Source organism: Danio rerio, chromosome 1 (assembly GCF_049306965.1).
Source record: "Danio rerio strain Tuebingen ecotype United States chromosome 1, GRCz12tu, whole genome shotgun sequence".
Taxonomy (NCBI): domain Eukaryota; kingdom Metazoa; phylum Chordata; class Actinopteri; order Cypriniformes; family Danionidae; genus Danio; species Danio rerio.
In genome coordinates this window covers 413,844-430,000 of record NC_133176.1, presented here as the reverse complement: position 1 = coordinate 430,000, position 16,157 = coordinate 413,844, and the positions used below count along the sequence as shown (strand labels likewise).

Below are 16,157 nucleotides of genomic sequence, written 5' to 3'. Positions count from 1 at the left end.
TATAGATGTACATCACCAGAAATTGATTGTTTTGACACAATATTTAAAATTGTGGCTGAGAAAGAACTGAAATTTAATTTTAATTGGGGAATTAAATAAATCCACTGGTTCAGAGTTTATACAGGAATCTGACAGTGAAATTCAATACCTTTTAAGACTCTTTTCATACATTTTAAGACCAAATAAGCACTTTAAGTCTCCACTGAAAGCACTGGCGAGATTTTAACTTACAGTGTATTTCATTCATTCATTCATTCATTTTCTTTTTGGCTTAGTCCCTTTATTAATCTGGGGTCGCCACAGCGGAATGAACCGCCAACTTATCCAGCATATGTTTTACACCGCGGATGCCCTTGCAGCTGCAAGCCATTACTGGGAAACACTCACACCCCCTCATTCACAAACATACATCTTCAAACTAGAGCCCTCAGTGTTTAAAGACGGACCTTAGTCAGAATGATTACTCAGTTACTCAGTGTTCAGTAGGTTAACATCACTACAATATTGTGGACTGAAAGATCTGCCTACTGAGTGCATGTAGGTTACCGAGAAATGCGGAGGGTTTAGTCTCTCATTCGCTGTGCGGTAACAAACATTGCATGAAAAATACACACGTCCAGCAGCTCCTCAAATCAAATATCTCGTTTGTCACGAGGGGCATGAATGAAATTCCTGAGTGAAAGAGCCAAACTGCAGTTAAAGTCCAGCATTTAATATTTTGGCTAATAATTTGATTACTGATGTCCATGTAGACACCGTCACTCTTTCTGCTCTGCGTCTGTGTGTTTGTTTTGCCTCTGTGTAAATCAGCATGTTTTCCCAGAGATGGGTTGCGGCTGGAAGGGCATCCTCTGCGTAAAAACTTGCTGGATAAGTTGGTGGTTCACTCCGCTGTGGCGATCCCGGATTAATAAAGGGAATAAGCCGACAAGAAAATGAACGAATTAATAAATAAGCATGTGCCCAAACGGAAACTCCCATTTTTATGCAAATTTTTAGGCACCTTCCCTCTTTCCCTCCTCCCACACTCCCCCTAAACAGAGCTGGACACGCCCCCTTTCCTGACTATTTCCAAACTAGAGGTGTGAAAACACCCTGCTGAAACAGGAGGGTTTCGTGGCCCTTTAATAGCTTTTAAGACCACGCGGACACCCTGTGGTTATTACAGAAAATTATGAACGTTTCGCCCTGTGAAATTCTGCAATTTCATTGATAATGGTCTTAAAAAGGTCTTAAATTTGACGTGATGAAACCTGCAGAAACCTTGTTTTTACTCAGACATTTAAAAAGAATATATGATAGAGCAGTAATCTTAATACCGCCAAACCATGGCCATTTTATCCAAGGTTATCATACATCAGAATCTTACACCGGTCCATACCCCTGAGCCACCACATCACCCCTGAATACTTTATTCTGATGACACAACACTAGTTTTCTACAACTATAGAGTATTTTACACTACAATACACCAGTTTACTGTAGTAAAACTAAAATATACTACAGTATTTATTACAGTTGATCAATTATTATAGTTAACACGACAGTATTCTGCAGCGTTCATTAATAAAGAGCTGTGGACACCATTAAACATACAGTATAATTCACTATACTATAGTGTGTAGGCAAATAAAATCCCTTGACTTGCTAGTGTGCTCTCTGTAGGCTGTTTACTCTGTTGTGAGTACTACAGTATTAGTCAATAATGAGAGTAAAGTTGTAATATTAGCTGAATGAGCCTAAACTCACCTTTAAAGTTCTTGATGACCAGCTTCTTCGACGCTCCTGCTTTGGCGGATTTGCTGAGTCCATTAAAGCTGGACTTCTGCTGGTGCTGAACATCTTCTGCCATCATGAGCTGCTCTGGCCTCAGTGCATTTGACGGTGTAAAACTATAATATTAATAATAATGACGATAACAACAACGCTAGCGCGAGAGTCGAGCTGTTAGCCGTTAGCTCTGACAACACACAATCACAGCCATGGGGCGATTAAAGCTCGTGAAGAGACTCCCGCCGCCACTGTGGACCGACACCTGCACACACACACCTGCAGATATCCCTCATATTTATCATACACACTCCATATTCCGCGTGAGTGACCCGCGGGCGCTAGCATGACAAGATGGCAAACAAACACACACACGGCGAATCTGCGGCCGCCGAACATCAGACACCGAACATCTGGCGAATAACGGAGAAAACACGTGACATCACCACACGGCAGAATTATGAATATACACGACTGAAATGTCACACGTTAATGAATCCGAGGTGTTCTGTGAATACTTTAATATGTTGAAAGTGCAGATGCCAATCCTCAGCTGCGTGCGCTCAGATGTAAACAGGAAGTGACGTCGGTGGCGTTTGGAGGAAAGAAGCACGCGCGCGAAGTGATGTGAATTAATGTTGGGTAAATATATGATTTATTATAACTTATGTCATTATTGTGGTGAATGCTGCTGTATTCCTTCATGGTAAAGGTTAATCAGTCAGCGAGCGAATGAATGAATAAACCGCAGTGTTTGTTTCGCACACTAGAGCCCTAGTTAGTGCACACTAGACACTTCACTTACACCCTGAGCTGTGTGTGTTATAGTGTTTTCAGCTCTAGTGTGCAGGTGACACGTGTTTATAGACTCCTTAATGCGGTAGTTTCACCAGTAGGCAGCTGTTTGTGTTATATACCCTTAGTAGTGCGCACACTTCATTTACACCCTAGCTATTTGGATTGTAGCGTTTTCAGCTCTAGTGTGCATGTGACGGGTGTATAATCTCATTAGTGCTGGTGGTGTACTCAGTAGGCATATCTGTGCTATATACCCTCAGTAGTGTGTACACTTCATTTACACCCTAGTCATATGTATTATATTGTGTTCAGCTCTAGTGTGCATGTGATGGGTGTATGATCTCATTAGTGCGGGTAGTGTACTCAGTAGGCATATCTCTGCTGTATTGCCTCAACAGTGTGCACGCTTCATTTACACCCTAGCTGTTTGGATTGTAGTGTTTTCAGCTCTAGTGTGCAGGTGACTCATTAATGCGATAGTTTCACCAGTAGGCAGCTGTTTGTGCTATATACCCTTAATAGTGTGCACACTTTATTTACACCCTAGCTGTGTGGATTGTAGTGTTTTCAGCTCTAGTGTGCAGGTGACGTGTCTATAGTCTCATTAATGCTTTGGTCTCCTCAGTAGGCAGCTGTTTGTGCTATATACCCTTATTAGTGTGCACACTTTATTTAGACCCTACTTGTTTGGATTATGTTGTTTTCAGCTGTAGTGTGCAGGTGATGTGTTTGTAGTCTTATCTATGCTGTCGTCCCCTCAATAGGCATCTCTCTGTGCTATATACCCTCAGTAGTGTGCACACTTCATTTACATCCTAGGTGTATGGATTATAGTGTTTTCAGCTGTAGTGTGCAGGTGACGTGTGTATAATCTCATTAATGCTGTGCTCTTCTCAGTAGGCATTTCTCAGTGCTATAGACCCTCACTTCAGAGATCAGGAAATGGCTCATATCACTCTGAACCAGTACCTGCAGCAGGTGAGTGTGTTTCTGTCTGAGCACCTGCAGCTCCTCATCGTGTGTGTGTGTGTTTGTGTCTGTGTTCAGTGTTAATGATCCTCTCTGCAGGTTCTGGAGGCCATAGACAGCAGAGACGGCTCCTTCTGCGCAGAGATGCTGTCCTTCAAGCATCCACACGTGGCCAACCCTCGCCTGCAGGTGTTTCAATACATTATTACTAGTTAATACACACTGCTTAGGCTACTAGAGAACTGCACCACAGGCTTTCTGCTGCTGCATGCCCTCAAATATCAGCTTCCTCGTGCAAAGGGCTCTTGCATTAAGAGTTATTGTGTGTGTGTGTGTGTGTGTGTGTGTGTGTGTGTGTGTGTGTGTGTGTGTGTGTGTGTGTGTGTGACAGTTGTCCAGTCCAGAGGAGAAGTGTCAGCAGCTGCTGGAGCCGCCGTATGATGAGATGGTGGCCGCTCATCTCAGGTGTGTGTGCTGCATCAGTCTGCAGTGCTGTGTTCACTGCATGTTTACTGCATGTTCATTGCATATTTACTGCATGTTTACTGCATCGTTCACTGCATGTTTATTGCATGTTTACCACACATTTACTGCATGTTTACTGCATCGTTCACTGCATGTTTACTGCATGTTCATTGCATATTTACTGCATGTTTACTGCATCGTTCACTGCATGTTTACTGCATGTTCATTGCATATTTACTGCATGTTTACTGCATCGTTCACTGCATGTTTATTGCATGTTTACCACACATTTACTGCATGTTTACTGCATCGTTCACTGCATGTTTACTGCATGTTCATTGCATATTTACTGCATGTTTACTGCATCGTTCACTGCATGTTTATTGCATGTTTACCACACATTTTCTGCATGTTTACTGCATCGTTCACTGCATGTTTACTGCATGTTCATTGCATATTTACTGCATGTTTACTGCATCGTTCACTGCATGTTTATTGCATGTTTACCACACATTTACTGCATGTTTACTGCATCGTTCACTGCATATTTTCTGCATGTTTACTGCATGTTCATTGCATATTTTCTGCATGTTTACTACACATTTACTGCATATTTACTGCATATTCACTGCATGTTTACCACTTATTCACTGCATGTTTACCACACATTTACTGCATGTTCACTGCATTGTTCAGTGCATATTTACTGCATATTTACCGCATGTTCACCACATATTTACTGCATATTCACTGCATGTTTACCACACATTTACGGCATGTTTACCGCATATTTACTGCATGTTTACTCTATTTACTGTATGTTAGCAGCATTATTTACTGTGTTCTGTTTGTGTATTCTGCATGTTTTTACACGTGTGTGTGTGTGTGTGTGTGTGTGTGTGTTCCCCTCTGCAGATGTACGTTCGCGGTGTCCAACCATGACTTTGTGGAGGCCTACAAATGCCAGACGGTGGTAGTTCAATATCCTTTGTCTTCAGATCTTCCAGAGTGACTCTGTGTGTGTGTGTGTGTGTGTGTGTGTGTGTGTTTATCAGTGTTTGATCTTTAACACACTGAACATCATTTCTGAAGGCGTTTCAGGCTCATAAAGAGGAGAACTGGTGAGATGTGTGTTATATTATTTGTGTTTTATTAAATCAAATGTGTGTGTGTGTGTGTGTGTGTGTGTGCGCGTCACTGATGATGATCTGTGTGTTTCAGGGCACTGCCCATCATGTTCGCCGTGACCCTTGACCTCAGGATATTCGCCAATAATGTGAGTGGAACTGCTGCATTAGTGTGTACATGGGTGCGTTTGTGTGTGTGTGTGTTCATGCTTGGGTGTCTATGTGTTTGTATACCTGTGTGTGTGTTGTGCATGTGTGTATGCATGCATTTATGTATGTATGTGTGTGTGTCCAGGCGGAGCAGCAGCTGCAGCAGAAGGGCAAAGGGAAGGTTGGAGATATGCTGGAGAAAGCGGCGGAGCAGCTAATGAGCTGCTTCAGAGTGTGTGCCAGCGACAAGTGAGTGCACATTACAGCGGTACTCATATCTGTCTGTTACACACTCGGTCAAAGCCTCACGTCTGGGACGCTCACAGCAGCTGTTGCTCAGACGCTGATCTGAAATGATCTGTCCTATAACATGAGCTGCGTTAATGTGAGTCTGGGTCCATCCATACGGTCACATGACATGTGTGTGTGTGTGTGTGTTTCAGTCGCGCTGGGATTGACGACTCGAAGAAATGGGGAATGTTGTTCCTCATCAATCAGCTCTTCAAGATCTATTTCAAAGTAAGAGTCTATACTGTATCTGTATTTATCATATTTCCACATCTTTATTACAGTCACTGCTTCAGTCAGACACTTTGAGTAGTGATCCAGTCTTCTGTTCGCCGCCAGGTCAACATGTCTGACTCTAGTTGATGTGTGTGTGTGTGTGTGTGTGTGTGTGTGTGTGTGTCAGATCAATAAGCTGCACCTGTGTAAGCCGCTCATCCGCGCCATCGACAGCTCCAACCTGAAGGACGAGTACACCATGGCTCAGCGCGTCACCTACAAATACTACGTGGGCAGGAAGGCCATGTTCGACAGCGACTTCAAACCAGGTCTGACCACATGAGGATGAGGATGGCCATTATGGTGGAAGCTTGGTGATGATGATTGTTATGGTGATAATTATGATGAAGATGATGAATAATTTGGTTGTCATGTTGATGGTATGTGATGATGATGAGGGCTGTTATAGTGTGATGATGTTACAGTACATAATGATGATGTTGATGATGATGATGATGATGATGATGAAGGTGTGTGTGTGTGTGCAGCTGAGGAGTGTCTGTCGTTCTCCTTTACCCACTGCCATCGCTCCTGCCAGAGGAACAAGCGGCTGATCCTCATCTACCTGCTGCCCGTTAAGATGCTGCTGGTAAACATGTCATTTATTATTGTTATTATTATTTATTATGATTATTATATGATTATTAATTCTTATTTTCATTATGATTAAATGTGCAAACTCTTAAAATGTTTGTTTCCACAGATAATCAGCAATTATCCAATCTAAATGTGATTGTGTAAACGTGATCTGTTGCGCAACAGTGTAAGTGACAGTAGTGTGTGTGTGTGTGTGTGTGTGTGTGGTTTTTTTAGGGTCACATGCCCACACACCAGCTACTGAAGAAATATGACCTCATGCAGTTTGCTGATGTCACTAAAGCTGTCAGGTAAAACACACACACACACACACACACACACACACACACACACACACACACACACACACACACACACACACACACACACAGTAAAATTGCTGTAGGTCTTAATCATCATATCATCCTCTGCTCGTGTGTGTGTGTGTGTGTGTGTGTGTGTGTGTGTGTCAGTGAGGGGAATCTGCTGCTGCTGAACGCCGCTCTGGTCAAACACGAGACGTTCTTCATCCGCTGCGGGATCTTCCTCATCCTGGAGAAGCTGAAGATCATCACCTACAGAAACCTCTTCAAGAAAGTGTGAGTGTTGTGTGTGTGTGTGTGTGTGTGTGTGTGTGGTTCACCCAGATCATGCAGATCACATCTTCTTCCTCTGCAGGTATCATCTCCTGAGGACTCATCAGCTTCCTCTGGCTGCATTTCTGGTGTCGCTGCAGATGATGAAGGTGGAGGACGTGGACATCGACGAGGTGCAGTGCATTCTGGCCAACCTCATCTACATGGTGAGACACACACACACACACACACACACACACACACACACACACACACACACACACACACACACTCCTCACACACATCATTATTAGTCAACAAGGCAACATTTCTAATGGATCCTTCATGCAATATTTGAGTTTATATTTCAGCATCAAATGATTTTGGTTTGAGTTCTCGCTGTCTGCAGGTCATATTCTGGTGCTGCTTCTCTTCTTTCCAGTTCATGAGTTATGAATATGATTATGTGTTTTGTGTCTCTCAGGGTCACATTAAGGGCTATATTTCCCATCAGCACCAGAAGCTGGTGGTCAGCAAGCAGAATCCCTTCCCTCCGCTGTCCAGCATCTCCTGAACTCCATCTCCCAGAATGCACCATCACAGACACACTGATCCTCAGAGCTTCGGTCTTATATTCTTCTGAATATTGTTAGATAAACATCACACTGTTTTGTACATTTTCTTTTTTTAATTACTGATCAATCATTTATAAATTCAGCCTAAAATCATTAGAATGGCAATATTTTAATTATATTGCATTAAACAATATATTATTTTATACATGACTCACATTTAATCCAGATTTGTACACATTACGGATGTTGAATCTTACAGGAATAACATGTTTAATGAACATTATGTCACATAAAAAAGAAAGAAAGTATTTTGTTGTCAGTTGTAGTCATTTTATTTATTTAATTTATTATTTTTTTCAGCCAAACACTGATTCTCATCTGAGTTTTCAGGAAATCGTTTTTAAAATAAAACAATTCTTAACTTATTATCTTTTAAATCTCGACTGCAATGCAATCATTTTTAGAATCGCTATAAATAACTCAACAGTAATGTAACGTATTACTCACCATAACAGGTAACCAAGTAAAGCTACTAGTTCCTCTTCAGTAACTCAAGTAAGGAGCAGCTCAATATTGCACTGCATTACTTTCAAAATCAGATCCTGCTCTGTGTATAGTCTGTTTCCCTCTCAGGGTTGCTCCCTCTCGGAGGCGAGCAGCAGCGGCCGCAGCCAGTGCAGGTATCGGGACAGTTTGGTGAACAGCAGTGTGTCCCCGCAGCGTCCCGCAGACAGAGACACGCCTGTCAGAAAGGCTGTTTTTCCCTCCAGTGTGGCGGCGGGGCTGCCGGAGCTCACAGTGCAGCGCTCGGAGCCTGCAGACTCACGCTTCATGCAGAACATCTTATTGGTCATCACGAAGGTGAGGTTCAGAGCGTCACGGCAGTCGTCCAATGACAGGTATGAGTATGTGGCTCCGCCCTCGGCCACACCCTCTCGCCCTGCCCTCATCAGGATGTTCTCGCTGTAGTCTTTCTCAGGCAGGCAGAGCGGGACGGTGCTGATGTTGGGGGGGAACGGCTCCTGCAGCTCCAGGAAACACAGGTCATCATCCGGACCAGAGAGGAAACGCTTATGAGGTGTCCAGCTGGAGACGCGCACAGCTGCAGTGGAGACGCCCACCGCTGGAAAACACCAGACACCATGTCAACACGCAAATAAGGGATTACCTCAACCCCCCCACAGAAAACAAACAAATTACCACCCCGCAGTAGAACAAATATGGGAGAATCCTGGGAAAATGGGTTGACGGGTATAACACACATGCAGATCAGCACCTCCACACATGGCTCTCGGCTCAGAGATAAACATGAGTGTGTGTTTCTCACCGACAGTGAAGTGCAGATCCTGCAGTGCAGTCATACATGTGGCTGATGTCAGAATAGACTTCTGGCCCAGAATCACACCGTGACACACGTCATGACCGCTGGCGTTCAGAAACCTCACCTGCAGAAAACACACATCTCTGATGAATATTCAACAGCTGCTCTTCTGATTGGCTGATCATGTTTGAAGATGATTCATCTACTTTTCACCTCCCATGAGCAGCGTCCATCAGGACAGAAACTGGACATCTCCGTCGTCCCGCACGGGTTCTGGACTGAGAAGAACGAGAATGATTTACATTGCATTGAAGTCCTTTTATATTTATGCTCGTGTCTTTCCTAAGAAATTAACCCATCATTTTGTGATTAATAGCACATACTCTGTGGTCTGCAGAAATGAGGCAAATATGCAGTTTCTAATAATGCAGCAGTAAAGAAGCACAATTCAGCAGAAATGTAACAAGGACGGAGCGGTAAAGATGCAGAGGTACTGAGGCATACATACAGCAATGATGAAATATATATGTAGCGGTAATAATGCATAAATACAGTAATAATAAACCAAAGATCTAGCGGTAATGAAGCATAGATACAACAATAATGAAGCAAAGATGCAGCAGTTATGCAACAATGATGTAGCGGTAATGAAGCAAAGATGTACCGGTATTGATGCATAGATACAGCACTAATGAAACAAATATGTAGCAGTAATGATGCATAGATACAGCACTAATGAAATAATGATGCATAGATACAGCACTAATGAAACAAATATGTAGCGGTAATGAAGCAAAGATGCAGTGTTAATGATGCATAGATACAGCACTAATGAAACAAATATGTAGCGGTATTGATGCATAGATACAGCACTAATGAAATAAATATGTAGCGGTAATGATGCATAGATACAGCACTAATGAAACAAATATGTAGCGGTAATGATGCATAGATACAGCACTAATGAAATAATGATGCATAGATACAGCACTAATGAAACAAATATGTAGCGGTAATGAAGCAAAGATGCAGTGTTAATGATGCATAGATACAGCACTAATGAAACAAATATGTAGCGGTATTGATGCATAGATACAGCACTAATGAAACAAATATGTAGCGGTAATGATGCATAGATACAGCACTAATGAAATAATGATGCATAGATACAGCACTAATGAAACAAATATGTAGCGGTAATGAAGCAAAGATGCAGTGTTAATGATGCATAGATACAGCACAAATGAAACAAATATGTAGCGGTAATGATGCATAGATACAGCACTAATGAAACAAATATGTAGCGGTAATGATGCATAGATACAGCACTAATGAAACAAATATGTAGCGGTAATGATGCATAGATACAGCACTAATGAAACAAATATGTAGCGGTAATGATGCATAGATACAGCACTAATGAAATAATGATGCATAGATACAGCACTAATGAAACAAATATGTAGCGGTAATGATGCATAGATACAGCACTAATGAAATAATGATGCATAGATACAGCACTAATGAAACAAATATGTAGCGGTAATGATGCATAGATACAGCACTAATGAAATAATGATGCATAGATACAGCACTAATGAAACAAATATGTAGTGGTAATGAAGCAAAGATAGAGCAATAATGTAACAAATATGTAGCAGTAATGAAGCAAAGATGTAGCGGTAATGATGCATAAATACAGTAATAATAAACCAAAGATGTAGCGGTAATGAAGCAAAGATACAGCAATAATAAAACAGATGTAGCTGTAATGAAGCAAAGATGTAGCGGTAATGATGCATAGATACAGCGATAATAAAACAGATGTAGCATTAATGAAGCAAAGATGTAGCGGTAATAATGCATAAATACAGTAATAATAAACCAAAGATGTAGCGGTAATGAAGCATAGATACAACAATAATGAAGCAAAGATGCAGCAGTTATGCAACAATGATGTAGCGGTAATGAAGCAAAGATGTAGCGGTAATGATGCATAGATACAGCACTAATGAAACAAATATGTAGCAGTAATGAAGCAAAGATGTTGCCGTAATGATGCATAAATACAGTAATAATAAACCAAAGATGTAGCGGTAATGAAGCAAAGATACAGCAATAATAAAACAAAGATGTAGCGGTAATATTGCATAAATGAAGTAATATTGCGGTAATGAAGCAAAGATGCAGTGGTAATGAAGCAATTAAATGCAGCGAGTTTCAGTGATTTGTGTGTTTCAGCAAGTGTTTGAGTGATTTGTGAGTGTTTGAGTACCGTTAGGTGAGCAGCTCCTGCCGTCGCTGTTGAGTGTGTATCCGCGAGCACAGAAGCATCGGTATGCAGCTGTTGACGGCCTGCAGAAGTGCTCACATGCTAAAGGGCCAGCAGATGGACACTGGGATTTATCTGGAAAACAGCAGGGTGAAGCGTCAGACATGCATCAGACACACTGATCTCATGTTCACTGGTGCCAATTGCACATTTACCTGTCTGACAGTCGTGCCCGCTGTACGCCTCCGCACAGGTACAGGTGTATCGGCCGATGCCATCCTTACACGTGCCGCCATGTTGACACGGGTTAGATCTGCACTGGTCTCCATCTGACAGCCGAAATATGCTCATTTAATACAACTGCAGTAATATAGCAGAGGAGCTTTAGTATCTAAACTGAAAAGACTTCAAAATATAAATAATTAAACATAGAACAAATGAAGAGCACAAGGCTTTATGTAAAAGTCTAAAACAATTAAAAATTATCTTTAAATAATGTAAACAAGCTGTCAGAATCATTTCATTCAATCATTGAATAAACATTCTGAAGGTCACTCACCATAGTATTTGGCCCAGAACTCATTCTTTAACAGGGAAAAGAGATGTATGAGTGAGTTAGGTTAAACTTTCAGTAGCATTTAGTTATACTATTTGAAAACTTATAACTTAATAAAATGTTATAACTTAATAAAAGCTAAAACATTTACAACGAAGTATTTAAGCTCGAGGGCGGGGCTTCACGGGGTCATGTGTTATTAAGGTCACCTGATAAACTCATTTTCTCTCCCTTTTTCATTTCCACTGACAAAAAACGAATTAAATGAAAGTAAAGAAAATTAATTATGATGAAACAGCTGTGCTTTTTAAACAGTCGTCATGAAGTGGGAGGAGTCAATTAGCCCGCGCTCAGTTGTGGCGCGCATGTTTCGCGGGCATTCGGTCATAATCAACATCAGTGATCGTAATGAAGCGTAATTAAAGACAAAAACATGACGACGGACTTTCTGAAACCAGTTAACCTTTCATCAGGATACCCGATTAAAACACCATTCCTGCGCTTCTGCTCCTGCCATCGGTGAGTTGATGACCAGACGGGATTTTGTCAATAATGCAGATCAGTGGCGTAGCGGACGGGCCCGCAGGGCACGCACCGCGGGGGGGCCCCGCGTAATTAGGGGGCCCCGCGTCTTCGCGATTTTCAATAAACTGTTGGGAACAACTGTGGTCGGAACCAAAGTTCACAGGTCTGTGTTCTCTGAACACCTCTCAAGCGGTGGACTACTTCATTCTGATTGCTTGCCGCCAATGTTGCCAACTTAGCGACTTTGTCACTAGATTTAGCGACTTTTCAGACCCCCCTAGCGACAAATCTAGCGACTTTTTTGTGTGTTATTGGAGATTTTTTAGACTGTCATTTGTCCATACTGTACCGTCCCTACTCTTCTCAACGAGCTGCGTGTGATGCCGCCGGCCCCTCCCCCGCCTCACAGCACTGACAGGCGGCCCAGTCAGTCCTCTACAGCAGCCTCTCCCACCTGCAGCCCGAGAGCAGATCACCCCTCTGCGTACCGACGACAAATGATTTAGCACAGGCAGTGTGAAGGTATTTCACTTGTACAGTCAAACCGATCTACTTCTCCTTTATTTTAACAATTTAATTGGACCGTTTATTCTTTTCTTGTTCACAATCACAGATATTTTAGTGACATTTTAGTGATATTTTAGTTTATTTCATATGAAAGATTACTGCACATTCACTAACGTTACACATCTATAATGATATACTGTATTCAAACAGCAATAAATTTAGTTAAATAAACATGCTTATATGTAGTGCAATTATAAATACCCCTTTATTAACCATAGGCTGTTAAACAGAAACGGTAGAACGTGATGACGTCAGTGATATGCAATTGACGTATGACGTATCCAACCCCCCCCCCCCCCTTCATCAGGGGGCCCCATCAGCGATCCCTGCAGGGGGGCCTCCGCATTTTGCGCTACGCCACTGATGCAGATTCAGCATGTTCACTTCAGTGATGAAAAAGAGAAAAGGTTTTCGATATAACCAGAATGTGTTGAATCTCCATTCCACCTCTGTTTTCAGCTTTTCCCTCACAGTTAGTCACACTCTTTTACAATGACTGGCGTGTGTTGTTTATTAAGCACAGCCGTGCTCTGCTTGGCGGCTCGCACTATTGTAGAAGGCTGTTGCTAGAAGGGATACAGCTGCGGTCCTAAGATAACCTAACGACAATTGTCTATATTAACGTTAAGTTACTTATTAAATTTCCCATCTACCTCAAGCCTAACCATCACAGTAATGTAAATGCAGAAATTATAGTGACTATATTTTATGTTATTTATTAAATTATCCATTAAATAGGGGTTTATCAATGCCTAAGTCCACCTCAACCCTAAACCTACCACTCACAGGAATGTAAAAATAATCATTATTGTTATACAGTGTCACAAAAATGATGTTATATTGATGTGAGCATCTGCACCTGTATCCCATCTAGACTATAAGAGTCCTTTTTCAGCTGTTAAACAGTTCAGTCTGTCAACAGGACCAGCCAATTATAATAATGTTTAGCAACAAATGTCTACCTTCTGTGATTTACAATAAAGAATACGCAGGCGACACGGTGGCATAGTGGTAGCACGCTCACCTCAAAGCAAGGTCTCTGGTTCGAGTCTCAGCTGGGTCAGTTGGTGTGTCTGTGTGGAGTTTGCATGTTCTCCCCGTGTTGGTGTGGGTTTCCTCCGGGTGCTCCGGTTTCCCCCACAGTCCAAACACATGCACTATAGGGGAACTGATCAACTACACTGGCACTAGTGTATGAGTGTGTGTGTGTGTGAATGAGTGTATATGGGTCCTTTCCAGTACTGGGTTATGGCTGGAAGGGCATCCGCTTTGTAAAACATATGCTGGAATAGTTGGTGGTTCATTCCACTGTGGCGACCCCTGATTGATTAAGGGACTAACACAAAAATAAAATTAATGACTGAATAAAGAATAATAAATTAGCGAGGGCTATTTATAAGATTCTGAATAACTAACAAATGTGGGTGTGGTTTGGTTTTCTCCATGAGGAATATTTGAATAGTTGTTGTTTGCTATTGGTGGATCTCATGTGAGTGACAGGTTGATCACACCAAGATCAAAAAAGATAAAACAATAATTTACCCTCATAAACTTTAATCAAAGGCCATAACCTCCCTCTGCTTATCTGCAATTCTGCTCACACTCAATTTTTTGGGGGTGGAGCTATGAGTGCTTTAGGGTGGAGCTATCAGTGCTTTAGGGTGGGGCTATCAGGGTGTGTCTTGATTCTGCTCTGAGTTTGTCCATTGGTCAGTCTTCCTTCATTTTGTCAGCATCGCCTATCTTTCAACAATCCAATCAGTTCCCACAGAACAAAATCATGCCCCGCCCTACAGTCTTGTCTGATTTCAGGACCGTTTCTGCTAAATGTACATCATGATAGCAGGAAAGAGGACACACTTCTGTTTCAGGGCGACTTTAAATGATAAGAATTGGTTGATGGTAATGTAAATAGATTTGTTTTGGAGTAAACGTGTGTGTGTGTGTGTGTGTGTGTGTGTGTGTGTGGTGATGGTCAGATGTCTTACCGTCTTCTGGTCGTTCTCGAAGCATTCTCGGGCCTCTTCTTTACTGCATTTCTCCTCATAACACTCGCGCTCCAGATTGCCCTGCAGGATCTCCTCCAGCAGAAATGTATTGGCCCGTCTGGAGCGCAGGAGCAGAGCGTTGGCCCGCCGGCGCGAGCGAAACACTGAAACACACAGAAACACAGCATCACACTCACGCTCATCTCTGTGCTCTGAGGAACGCCAGCTACCAGTGTTTTAATCTCGCTAGTTTAATGGAGTAATTCACCCAAAAATAAAAAAAGTCTCTTAATTTGCTCTCCCTGAAGCCCTCCTCGGTGTATGGGACTTTCTTCTGTCAGACGAACACAGTCGAGTAGATTTAAATTGCATTTCTGCTGTATAATGCTGTTGGATTGTGACCCTTTATTGAAGCTTTTAAAAGCATTATTCATCATGAATATAAACCCTCATGATGCCAGCGGGAGAACACAGAAACATGGATTCATTGAATTTAAAATATAATTTGTTTATAGTTTTATTTCAACAACTCAGTTATCAAAATCAGAATGAAGTAAATCTTAAATGTAAATCTTGTACAATACCCCTGACAGAAGAAAGTCATACACTGATAACGGCTTGAGGGACAGTAAATCATGGGCTCATTTTAATGTTGTATATCAGAAAAGTGTTATATTATATTAAGGACAGTATTGCTGAATGTCTCACCTGTACGCTGATCTCCAGACGACACATGATGAGTGATTAGCATGAAGAACAGCAGACGATATACAAGCGACTCCATCGCAGTCCACCACAGAAGCTCCTGTCAGTCACTGATCAAACTCACATGTAGCCCCGCCCACTGCTGAATCAGCCAATGACAGCGGCCCCTGTCCAAACAGTGTCTGTCATGTTTTCACCGCTGGTCTACGATCGACAGGACGGGTTCAGAACATCAATGTATTAATTATCCTTCAGCTCATTAACACACACTGATGGAGTGCTGAAGCATTAGTGTGATTTGTGTCGTGTGTATTTGCTAGATGTGATGGTTTGAGAGGCTGTTAGTGTGTGTGCTCAGAGTGTGTGTCTGGACTCTAGTCTGTCAACATGACCACTGAACTCTTCATTCTTGTGTTTGCAAACACCTCCAGCTTTAACTTTTGGCCATTAAACACATTTAGCATACCTGTCAACATTGGGATGTGAAAATAAGGGATATGCACACCATATTGAAGTGACCCCCCCCTTAAAAAAATCCCCAAATTACTAAATTTGGAGCTGTTTTATTGTAAATAAACAGTTAAATGGTCAGTAATTTGTTTTAAAAATTATTATTAACAAAAGAAAAAATATATACATTAGCAGCAACTACAT

The 16,157-nt window shown here is 41.9% G+C and overlaps 3 protein-coding genes across 5 annotated transcripts in view; 1 reads left to right on the top strand and 2 right to left on the bottom strand.

The window, feature by feature from the left end:
* The window catches only part of cul4a (cullin 4A), an 11,114-nt gene extending 8,958 nt beyond the window's left edge, over positions 1 to 2,156 (bottom strand). Inside the window, exon 1 of one of the 2 annotated variants that reach the window (XM_073925505.1) lies at positions 1,750 to 2,156. In XM_073925505.1, the coding sequence (XP_073781606.1) occupies positions 1,750 to 1,855 (106 nt within the window). In that variant the 5' untranslated portion in view covers positions 1,856 to 2,156. The remainder of the gene's footprint in view (positions 1 to 1,749) is intronic. The other variant, NM_201027.2, reaches the window with a different exon arrangement.
* Positions 2,157 to 2,341: 185 nt separating this feature from the next.
* On the top strand, positions 2,342 to 7,877 carry pcid2 (PCI domain containing 2). 2 transcript variants are annotated; one of them, NM_001007381.2, is given in 15 exon segments: positions 2,342 to 2,412; positions 3,466 to 3,546; positions 3,637 to 3,726; positions 3,929 to 4,002; positions 4,918 to 4,983; positions 5,082 to 5,123; positions 5,224 to 5,278; positions 5,425 to 5,528; positions 5,723 to 5,798; positions 5,971 to 6,112; positions 6,332 to 6,432; positions 6,657 to 6,730; positions 6,893 to 7,018; positions 7,098 to 7,221; positions 7,479 to 7,877. In NM_001007381.2, coding segments are annotated over 14 exon segments (1,200 nt in total). In that variant the 5' UTR covers positions 2,342 to 2,412; positions 3,466 to 3,510; the 3' UTR covers positions 7,569 to 7,877.
* On the bottom strand, positions 7,878 to 15,593 carry prozb (protein Z, vitamin K-dependent plasma glycoprotein b). Its single transcript, NM_001326520.1, has 8 exons — positions 15,507 to 15,593; positions 14,799 to 14,962; positions 11,722 to 11,746; positions 11,378 to 11,491; positions 11,166 to 11,297; positions 9,104 to 9,168; positions 8,897 to 9,014; positions 7,878 to 8,692 (listed from the first exon to the last, which is right to left on the bottom strand). Exons 1-8 carry the CDS (start codon positions 15,580 to 15,582, stop codon positions 8,199 to 8,201), a joined length of 1,188 nt encoding a protein of 395 aa, NP_001313449.1. The 5' UTR covers positions 15,583 to 15,593; the 3' UTR covers positions 7,878 to 8,198.
* Between the last annotated feature and the right edge of the window lie 564 nt (positions 15,594 to 16,157).